Source organism: Dipodomys ordii, unplaced genomic scaffold (assembly GCF_000151885.1).
Source record: "Dipodomys ordii isolate 6190 unplaced genomic scaffold, Dord_2.0 Scaffold31, whole genome shotgun sequence".
Lineage (NCBI taxonomy): Eukaryota > Metazoa > Chordata > Mammalia > Rodentia > Heteromyidae > Dipodomys > Dipodomys ordii.
The window spans coordinates 8070149-8080819 of NW_012267247.1; the positions used below are offsets into that span (position 1 = coordinate 8070149).

Below are 10671 nucleotides of genomic sequence, written 5' to 3' on the forward strand. Positions count from 1 at the left end.
AAGGAAGGAAGGAAGGAAGGAAGGAAGGAAGGAAGGAAGGAAGGAAGGAAGGAAGGAAGGAAGGAAGGAAGGAAAAAAAGCGTAGCTATTCAGCTGACATGCAATTTCTGGCAGGAGTCATGAGGAACCTCTTTATCACTGCAAACACTTCACTTTAACTGCATCAATGGAAGTGACTTCAAAAAAAACCCAAAGCCGGGCCCCTGTGGCTCACGCCTGTCTATAATCCTAGCTACTCAGGAGGCTGAGATCTGAGGATCACAGTTCAAAGCCAGCCCAGGCAAGAAAGTCCACGAGACTCATTTCCAATTAACCACCAGAAAACAGGAAGTGAAGGTGTAGCGCAAGCGGTAGGGTGCTGGCCTTGAGCACAAGTGCTCAGGGATAGTGGCCAGGAGCTGAGTCCAAGCCTCATGACCAAAAAAACAAAACCAAACAAAAAAACAATAACCCCCAAACCACAAACCTAAAGGCCAATTGCCAATGGGGAGGGGTGGAAGGCTTCACCTGAGAGGAATGAACAGGATGCCATTGATGACATTGAGCTGCTCCAGGACACTGGCCATGCTGGGGGCTGTGAACTGAGTGAGAGGTGGGAAGATGGCTGGTGAGCACAGCCAAGCAGCCAGGGTAGGCCCACCATCCCATTAACCCATCCCCACTGCCCCCCACTACCTTGAGGGGTGGGATGTTGGCACTGGAGCCATTGCGGTAGATCTCATTCATGGTGCGCTGCAGGGCCACAGCCTGCTGGGTCAGGCACTTGAGGTACTCAGAGCTTTCCTTGGTCTTTTCGTGGTCCTCACCCAGCTACAGGGGACAGGGGGCCAATGCAGGAGGGGATCAGGGCACCAGGCTATCCATGGCCCATAGGTCCAGCCTGCTGCCCACCATGCCCACCTGGGTCTTGTAGATGGTATAGCCTTCTTTCTCGTGCTGCAGGGCTGACCGGAACTCGGCTTTGCTCTCATAGACGCGGGCAACAAGGTGGTGGCTGTAAGGAGGCAAAGCAGAGATGTGAGGGGCCTTCACAGACACTCAGGAGCCTTCACAGGGTGAAGAAGTCTGCCTGCCCCTCTCCCAGGGGCCTCCAGCAAGGACCACACAAGGCCAGAGAGCAGAGAAGAGGCTGAGCTTGAAAGAACTTCCCTCCTAAGTCGGTGCAGACAGCTTGGGTCCCTCCCTGGCCTCATCAAAGGCACATGGGGTGTCAGGGGTCTGGCCAGCGCGGCCTCACCTGAGGGCCACCTTGAGGGCCTTGGGCCCATGGTACTTGATGCTGACGGCCAGCGCGTTTTCCAGGAAGCGCAGCGACAGGTCGTACTCCATCACACCGTGCAACACCAACCCTATGTTGTTCTGGGGGCAGGGCAGAAGGTGTGAGGACCAGGTCAGCTCCCACTTCCCTGGACCAAGGCTGGTCCCGGCTGCCCGGGGCCCCGGCACTCACATCCAGAAGTGCCATTTCAGGATGGTCCTCCCCGAACACAAGCAGCATGAGGTAGCGGGCGCGGTACAGCAGGCTCAAGGCGGTAGACAGCTGGCTGCTGGCAAAGCAGTACAGGGCCAGGTGCATCTGCGGGTGGGGCCATGGTGGTCAGGGCGGCTGTGGGCTCTGCCCCGTGCACCCCAGACCTAGATGGCCACTCACGTATTCCTGGATGGTATTGGGGTGCTCAATGCCCATCACTCGCTCGCTCATCAGCACTGCCTTCTGTTGGTTGCTCAGGGCCTGGGAAAGGGGATGTCAATCCCAAGTGGGCATTCCCTCACTCAAAAGCCCAGGCTGCCCCTGCCCATCCTGGTCCACCCCGGCCCTTCCAATCTTCCCGCAGCAGTGAGGGCCACAACTAGCTGCTGTGATTGTGGAAGTCCGAGCCCCACTGAGACCTTCCAAACCCCCTCCCACTCCATGCAAACACGCATGCAAAGCTAAAGCTACACAGAAAATACATTCCTTAAATACATTTTCTTTTAAGCTCATACCTAGTCAAAGGATAAAACAGTTCTCTAAGGAGGGCTGGGGGCATAAATAAGGCACAGAGACCCCAGAAATAGTCTTTCAATGCCCAGGAGCCAGTGAGGCAGCCTGAATGCAGGACTGCAGATTTAAACAACAGAACTGCTGGGCAGCCATCCAGCACCACAGGGGCAAGGCCGGCTACCGGCCAGCCTAGTCACAGCTAGCCACAGGGACTCAGCATTCACCTCCCTATGTCCCTCAAAGGGGAGGCGCTGTTGTCCCCTTATCAGAGCACAGGCGGCTCCCTCACTCCCCCAGGCCGGCGCTATGGGGCAACTAAGAACAGGTGAGCTTTGGGCTCCCTCTCTCCTCCACAGAACCCCAGCTGCCACCCTCTCTGCCAAAGTCCCACAGGCCTGGACGCTCCCGGCAGCCAGCAGGCCCCACAGCCTGCGGCGCGCTCAGGCGCTGCTGCCTACCCACCTCGGCATAGTCACCCATGATGTAGTGGAGGCGGGCCAGGAGGCGCAGGCAGGCGCAGATCTCCACGTGCATGGCCCCATACACGTTGTTGAACAGGTTCAGGGCTTCGTTGATGAGCTCGCAGCCCTCCTTTAGGAAGCCTGCAGAGCAGCAGTCCCAGGCAGCAAGGTCAGGGCTGGGTGAGAGGGGCCCCCGTGTCCCCCAGCCTGCCTGGCCACGCACCCTGCTGGACTTTGGCCTGCCCACTTTGGAAGAAGTGGAAGGCATCCGAGGCTTTGGGGTTGACGTGTTTGACCACAGGGAAGATGTTGAGCACGTCCTCCTCAGTGAAGGCAGGCTTGTGGCGGCTGTCGAAGCTGTACTCCTTCAGCAGGATCTGGGAACAGGACCCGCACCCACAAGCAGCCTCAGCCAGTGGCCTGGGCCAGGAGGGGCCCACAGAGCTGGGGCATGGCAGGAGACAGTGACCTACACCCACCTGGATTCCAGTCTTCAGGGAGATCTCCCGCAAGAGGGTTATCTTTTGCAGGCCATAGGTCTCCACAGCCTGGTCCACGGAATCACTGCAGGAGGAGCAGGGGCCCTGAGCAGCCCAGCACCCATGTCTGTCCCTCTGGAGCTCTGCTTCTCCATCTAACCCATGAGCCCAGCCCTTTGCCCTCCAGTGTTCAGAGCAAATGGCTCCCAGCCCTGCATCCCACCGCCAGTAGACCAAAAGGCTCCTCCCAGCTCTCCTCACTCGGCTGCCTACGGGTTATTCTGCCCTAGACCCACTCCCCATGCCCCACGCCCATCACATCCTGTGTCCCCAGCGTCCTATGCCCGCACCACTCGAGGTCAAAGTCGAAGTAATTCTTGGCCTCCTGACAGATATTCTTCCAGAGCTCCTGGGGGGTCATGACGGCCCAGGCGGTATTATCCAAGGCCCCTGGAGGCCGGTTTTTCCTCCTCTTGTTCCTCTTCTTGGAGACCAGCTCATCAGCAGGCAGGTGGGCCACAGGGTTGGGGTAGGAGCTCAGGAAGCAGTTCAGGAAGTGACTGATGGCAGCTGAGAGGCCGGAGAGCTCAACTCCCTGAGAGGGAAGTTTAACCAGTCACAAGCGTCTTCGTTCCCAACCTAGAACTTTCCCCCCAAAGCCCCTGCCACCCAGGAAGGCCCCTGACAGGCTGGGGAGGGGTGGTGGCACCTGTAAGTAGGTCTTGAAGATGTGCTTGGCGGAGCGTGTGATGAGCTCTCCAATACCAATTTTCTGAGGATTTAAACAAGTCTTGCTCAAGCCCCTTGCTACCACCCTGGCCACCCCTCTCACCTGACTGAGCCCCACTCACATAGATGTGGTCCAGCTGGCTGCGGGCTGGGCTCCGCAGCACTAGGTCCAGCACCTTGCCCAGGTAGCGCATGTTGATGCCACGCTGGCGCATCACCTCAGCCAGTGTGGCTCCATCCATGGGCAGCACCGCGTGGTCTGTGCAGTCTTTCACCTGTGGGCTGAAGCAGGTCAAGGCCCAGCCCAGGCCCTGTGCCTCCACCCTGTATCTTCCCAGGAAAGTCCTGTCCTAGGAACCTGTTTGGAGGCCCCAGCTCCCAGGCAGGAAGAAGAGACATAGTGGCAGAAGGCCACAAACCCGTCCTGGCCTTCCTGCAGCACAGAGAGTAGGGTAGCAGCCCTCCCCCTGGGAAGCTGGGCCCATGGCTCATGGGTGAAGAGCTGGGAGCCCTCGGGGGGCACAGGCTCTTCCCTGATCCCATGAGAAGCAGCACAGGTGGCTAGGTGGGGCCACAGCATTACCCCCACCTGAAGGCCTAGCCTTGGAGGCTCAACCATGTGAGACAGGTGTACCACCTGACACGGCTGCCTGCCTAGGAGGAAGCCAGTGTGTCACCCGAAGAGCCCAGAGACCAAGACTCCCAGCTTTAGCAGTACAACGCCTGTGCCCACTCTTCCTCAATCACTTGGGGTCAGGTTCCCCATGTGAAATGGGGATGGTCACTTGGCCAAACCTCCTCACAGGCCAGAAGACACTCAAGCAGTTGCCCCCCAAAGTCCCACAGATATCCAGAGACAAATGCAGGGGCCACCAGAGACCAAGGCAACCCTTCCCCCACCCCCTCCTTCAGCCCCTTCCTCACCAAGCCAGGGATCTGGCAGGAGAGCAAGAAGGCAGCAGCATCTTTTAGAAGTTGCTTCTGGTCCCGAACTTCGTCCTGGCAGGACTCAGGGAAGCGAACCCCTGGAGGAGAGTGGACAAGCTTGAGCAAGGTAGGGGTAACAGTAGACAAATGCTCCCTAGAGCTGGTAGACCATGCTCAGCAAGCCAGCCAGTATTCATGGTCCCAAGTCCACCCCACAATGCTCTGCCCCCGCCCACAGGGCTCCGGATGCCTGCTTGCCTGGTGAGAAGATATCAGGGTTGAAGCGAATGTCAAAGGCTGTGCTGCTGATGGACCCCACAGCCTTGCACGCATTGCGGATCACCTCTCGGCTCCGGGGGTCTGCTGTGGAAACACATCACAGTGGAGGTGGCAGCTCTGCTGCCTAAGCCTCTGCCCCTCCAGAATGGTCATGAGCCACACCTGGCAAAGACCAGCTGCTGGGGAAGCTCAGGCTCTCCAACATGCACAGCAGCCCCACCTGTACCATCATCTGAGGCGATCGTCTCTGCCAGCTCCTTCACCTTGGCCAGGCCACTAGCACCACTGCCCTCCTCCTCGCTTCCTGCCTCAGGTCCCAGAGGGTCTTCAGGCTTGGACTCTGAGGCAGGCCCACCATTTTCCAGGGAGGTGGGGTTTTCCATCTTGGCCTTTTGCTGCATCAGCTGCAGGGCAGCCAGCTTCATGAAGAGGAGGTATCTAGAGCACAGCAGAAAGGTCAGAGCAAGAGAAGGGCAAGGGACATCTGAAAAGTGATGGCCTGACAGCATCCTGCTGGCCACAAGGTCCAGAGTACAGCGTCAGGCTCCTGGTCCACAGGAGCTAGGGGACACCCTGAAGGCACAGGGACATATCCTAGCCAGTGTATGTATGTAACTACAGGCAGGCTTATGCCAGCCCACCAGGGACAAGACAGCACCACAGCAAAACCAAGCTCAAGATGGGAGTGGTGGCTTACACCTTAATCCCAGGATTTGAGAGAACAAGGCAAGAGAATTGTGAGGGTAAACACATCATGGATGGGCTAACGATAGGCTTCAGACCAGGGCCCTCAACAATACAAGAATGGAGGGCTGGGAAGGTGGCTCAGTGGTAGAGCGCTTGCCTTGCATGCCTGAGGCCCTGGGTTCAATTCCTCAGTACCACATAAGCAGAAAGAAAAAAGCCAGAAGTGGTGCTGTGGCTCAAGTGGTAGAGCACTAGCCTTGAGCTGAAGAGCTGAGGGACAGCGCCCAGGCCCAGAGTTCAGGCCCGACGACTGGACCCCCCCCCCAAAAAAAAATACAAGAATGGAGAAATAGTTGGTCACTGTGTGGGAAATGCTATGGCCACGTCCTAAGCACCCAATACCAGCAGCATCTATGCCCTGAGCCCTACCTCCCAACCTTGGCAGTGACATTCAAAATCATTCACTTCACTGAGTGGCTGGTCTGGCCACTTGCTAGTCTGCAACCGACATAAAGCTCCTAGGTTTCTGCATCTGGCAATCTGGGCAGATGTGACAGGATGGGTCCTCCCAGGGCAGCCCGAGGGGGCAGCAGCAGCTCCTTACCTGTGCTCCACGAAGGCATCCACCAGCTCCTGCCGCAGGCAGCACAGCTTGTGCCTGTGGGCCCGGGGGAAGCCAGCGCGGCTGCACTCCTCAGGCAGCTCCTCACCAGGCACAGGCAGAAAGTTGAGGTCCGGCGGGAAGGTGCGCAGGAGGTCAAGGATGTAGTGGCGCCCGTCATTGCCAATAATCCCCTTGCACTCCACGGAAGAACAGAGCTCTACCTCCTCGTCCCGCTCGTTGAGCACCCGATGCCGCAGGATCTTGAGGGGCCGGCTGGTGCGTTCTAGCAGCTCCAGGTACCGTGGGTGTGACACCACTGTCTTGCCAAAGTCAATGGAGCCATAGATGACACTCTGCTCCTGGTCCCGCTCCAGGATGCCAGGGATGATGGACTGAGCTGTGACTCGGTAGCCACGGTAGTCCACCACCACCGTGCCCAGCGTGTACAGTCCCTCCACATCCACTGCATTGTATGTGCGCACACCATTCAGGTCGTTAGTGGGGGCCACGTAGGCTGCCACATCCCCCCCAAAGTCTTTGTAGTGGTCACGCACGTCAAAGCCCAGGCTGAAGAAGATGTTGTTCCAGATGAACATCTGCATCTTGGTCTCCTCACTGGGGTTGATAGCCATCACGTTGCCGTCAATGACTGCCATGGCGCCCCGGGTGGCTGCGGCCGTGAAGTCACTGTGCACCTGGGAGGGGCCGAGGGTGGAAGGGTGAAGGCTCCACACACAACAGCTTTAAGGAGCATCCTGCCCTGGCCCAGCTCACCTAGATGGGGGAGGGTGGCAGGCCTCCCGAGAGCCAAGAAACCCTAGCCTCAACTACATCATTTAGGAAAGGCAAGAACATTTCAGAACTAGACAGTGGCTCACACATATAATCCTAGCTAGTTAGGAGGTTGAGATCTGAGGATTATGGTCCAAAGCCAGCTTTGGCAGGAAAGTCACAAGTAGAGCTGTGGTTCAAGTGCTAGAGTACTAGCCTTGTGCAAAAAAGCTCAGGGACAGCATTCTGGCTCTGAGTTCAAGCCATACACACTCGTACATACAACTAAACACTCCTACTTAGAAAGCCAAGCTTAGCAGTTAACAAGGGATGTGAGTGAGGACTGGCTGGTTTGGGAGCCACCAGCTAGGTGCCAGGTAAAGTAAGGCAAGAAGCTCTGGCCCACTTGTGGCATCCAGAAACTACTGACAACAAATGTACTGAATCGACCCTATAAAGCACTTAGCATGACCCTGAGGCAAGTTAGTACCCAAGAAATGATAGCTTTCATTCTCTTAAGTTATTTCTCTTCATTTCTAAGAAGAGTACCGACAATTGTTAATAAACCTATGTAAGCTATAAGTGCTATGCAAACATACTAGACCCAGAAAGATGAGGGCCCAACATGTACCCAGGGAAGGACCTGTGCAGTTAACAGAGGGCAGGGAGCCGGTGGATCTTGCTATTCGTTCATTTATTTGTATATGTGTGTGCCAGTATTGGAGCTTGAACTCATAGCCTTAAGCCCTTACTTAGCATTTTTGTTCACCATCTGAGCTACATCTCAACTTCTGGATTTTTGGTGGTTAATTGGAAATGAGAGTCCCATGGGCTTTTGTGACCCAGCTAGCTTTGAACCTCACTCTGCAGATCTCAACCTCCTGAGTAGCTAGGATTATAGGCATGAACCATCAGCACCCAGCTTCCTACCTTTAAAAAGCCTCAAACAAGACACAAAAAAAGGAGTTGCTAGGAGGCAAGAGGCTAGGGACACCCTGCCTTCAGGGCAGCTGACAGGTCTGGCCATCCCAGCTACCCTCCAATTCCTTCTGTCTACAAGACCAGCCAGCCTGGGCTGGGAATGTGGCTTAGTGGAAGAGTGCTTGCCTAGCATGCATGAAGCCCTGAGTTCGATTCCTCAGTACCACATAAACAGAAAAAGCCAGAAGTGGTGGTAGAGTGCTAGCCTTGAGCAAAAAGAAGCTCAAGGACAGTGCCTAGGCCCTGAGTTCAAGCCCAAGATTGGCAAGAGAGAGAGAGAGAGAGAAGAAAAAAGAAAAGAAAAGAAAGAAAAAAGACCAGCTAGCCAAGTGGCAGGAGAGCCTGAAACTGCCAACAGGTCCCAAGGGGCTACGCACCTTAAATATGGCTCTTTCTCGAAGCAGCCGCTCAGGCAAGTTCTTGCGGGGTAGCTCCCTTGTCGTCTGCAGTTCCTCATTCCAGTCCCGGGTCTGTAGAGGGACCAGAAAAGCAGTGTGAGCTCAGCCTGTGTCTGGACCTGTTCTGGGCAGCCCCACCATCCTCCTTCCCTGTGGACAGCCCAAGCAGATGGCGTGTCCTGGGTGGCCCCAGGCAAGCAGAGGGGGCAGGCTGGTAGCACCTGTCCAGGAATGTGCTCCTCATAGCCCAGCCTGGATGTGTAGGCATCTTCGGCACGCACACAGTCCATGGCGTGTTCCGCCTGGGGAGCCGTCCAGCTGTACACCTGGAACGGGGTGGCGATCCTCTCGAACGGGTGGCGCTGTACCCTGTAGTGGGCGGGGAAAAGAGATGGGGCACCCCACCAAGCTAAAAACCAAGCTGGGGTCCTTCCTTCTCCAAGGCTCCTACTGCTCCAGCATCTTCCAGCCCTGGGATTCCACTTGTGCAGAAGCAGGCAGGCACCTCTCCCATGGGCCACCCTCATACAGCACCTTTCAGGCAAAGGCACTGGTGCTCACGCCCACTGGTGCACGCACGCACGACTGTGTGACGGGAAGCGGGGCAGGGGGTATGAAGGTACTACCTCTTCTTCTGTAGCACAGCGAAGTTTTTCTTGAAGGTTGGGCTGATCTGGTTGAGCAGCTCCACTAAGGAATGGCTGAGGAAGCGGGGACTGGCAGGCTTGGGGTTGAAGTGGTAGGCGGTGGACCTGCAGAGGAGGAGGTCACTAAGGAGATGCCCAAAGCATCGACATCAAGACTAGGACATGGAAGGGGATAGCAGGGACTCACTGGTTCAGGTAGAAGCCCCGTGTGGACGCAGTGATGCTGACTTGCCGGTCCTCAGCCGTGATCACAAACAGGTACATGAGGTCCCCATGCATCTTGCGGTTCCCAGGGGGCGGGTTCCAGCCACTCATGGTGAGTACTTTCAGACACTGCAGAGGCTGCAGGAATGGTCAAGCATGAAGGCATCAGAGCTTTGGGGCCCTCCCACCAGGGGGCCTTCTTTTTCACTCCCGCTGAGAAACCCACCTTCCAGTCACGGTTCTGGGGCTGCAAGGGACACAATGGCCGCTCCCGGCTCCCTGGCAGGATGTACTCAGGTGGCGTGCAGTCGATGGGGTCCATCTCCAAGCCCTTCTTCCGCTTCCCACTGTCTGAGAGATCCAAAGCTGGTGGTCAGCCAGTGTCCCCTACTCACTATGGTCCTCAGGCCCAGCGCTTAAGTGGGGACTGGATCTCAGTCCCTTTGCTCCTTGTTCCCTGCCCCCTGCCCAACCCAGCACCAATGCCTCCTGCACCTCCCAGGTCGCCGTCAGTGAAGACACTCAGGAAAGACAAGGAGTTGCAGTCAACCCCATTGAAGGCATCAGATGGATCCAAGCTCTTGAGCAGGTCTCGAACATGGCGCACATGGATGCGGGCCTCACGCACAGTGTATGGCTCTGTGAGGAGGGGAGTAAGGGGTCATTAGAGCCCGGTGGGGAATCACAGGCTCACAGAGGAGTTTGCACAGGTGAACCATCACAGGTGCAATCATGAATGAGCTTTTATTCTTTTTCCAATACTGAGGGTGGAATGCAGGGCCAGTACATGCTAGGCAAGTGCTCTACCACTGAGCCTCATCCCTAGCCTTTGGAGATTCAAAATTTCAACTTAAAGGGGCTGGGAAGGTGGCTCAGTGGTAGAGCACTTGCCTTGCATGCCTGAGGCCCTGGGTTCCATTCCTCAGCACCACATAAGCAAAAAGAAAAAAGCCGGAAGTGGCGCTGTGGCTCAAATGGTAGAGTGCTAGCCTTGAACTGAAGAGCTGAGGACAGCGCCCAGGCCCTAAGTTCAGGCCCCACGACCGGACCCAAAAACAAAACAAAAGATTTCAACTTAAAGCTCCCATTTGAGTGGCACTTTGCCATTACAAGCGGCTCAGACTTGAAATCCTATCTGCTCAGAAGGCTGAGACCCAGATGAACTTTGAAACTAGCCCTGGCAGGAAAGTTCAGAAGACTTCATTTCCAATTAACCAGAAAAATGCTGGACTTGGAGGTATGGCTCAAATGGTAGAATGTAAGGAGTGAGCAAGAAAGCCAAGTAAAAGCAGGATAGTGGTGACTCACACCAGTAATCCTAGCTGCTCAGGAGGCTGAGATCTGAGGATCAAAGTTCAAAACCAGCCAGCGCAGTAAAGTCCATGAGACTCATCTCCAATTAACCCCCAGTAAACTGGTAGTGCTGTGGCTAAAAGTGGTAGAACGCTAGCCTTGAGCAAAAGAGCTCAGGGATAAGCCTTGAGTTCAAGCCCCAAAACCAAAAAAAAAAAAAAAAAAAA

General features: G+C 56.0%; 1 protein-coding gene across 2 annotated transcripts in view; it reads right to left on the minus strand.

Moving 5' to 3' along the window:
* Nucleotides 1-10671, minus strand: part of Cluh (clustered mitochondria (cluA/CLU1) homolog) — a 26334-nt gene that overhangs the window by 2266 nt on the left and 13397 nt on the right. Inside the window, exons 4-25 of one of the 2 annotated variants that reach the window (XM_013016505.1) lie at nt 9647-9790; nt 9378-9502; nt 9135-9289; nt 8927-9052; nt 8522-8669; nt 8280-8372; nt 6151-6845; nt 5080-5297; nt 4839-4943; nt 4578-4678; nt 3776-3928; nt 3634-3696; nt 3275-3519; nt 2925-3009; nt 2669-2822; nt 2447-2586; nt 1652-1732; nt 1451-1576; nt 1238-1359; nt 901-994; nt 676-810; nt 508-581 (exon numbers count right to left, since the gene is read on the minus strand). In XM_013016505.1, the coding sequence (XP_012871959.1) occupies nt 508-581; nt 676-810; nt 901-994; nt 1238-1359; nt 1451-1576; nt 1652-1732; nt 2447-2586; nt 2669-2822; nt 2925-3009; nt 3275-3519; nt 3634-3696; nt 3776-3928; nt 4578-4678; nt 4839-4943; nt 5080-5297; nt 6151-6845; nt 8280-8372; nt 8522-8669; nt 8927-9052; nt 9135-9289; nt 9378-9502; nt 9647-9790 (3382 nt within the window). The remainder of the gene's footprint in view (nt 1-507; nt 582-675; nt 811-900; nt 995-1237; nt 1360-1450; nt 1577-1651; nt 1733-2446; nt 2587-2668; nt 2823-2924; nt 3010-3274; nt 3520-3633; nt 3697-3775; nt 3929-4577; nt 4679-4838; nt 4944-5079; nt 5298-6150; nt 6846-8279; nt 8373-8521; nt 8670-8926; nt 9053-9134; nt 9290-9377; nt 9503-9646; nt 9791-10671) is intronic. The other variant, XM_013016506.1, reaches the window with a different exon arrangement.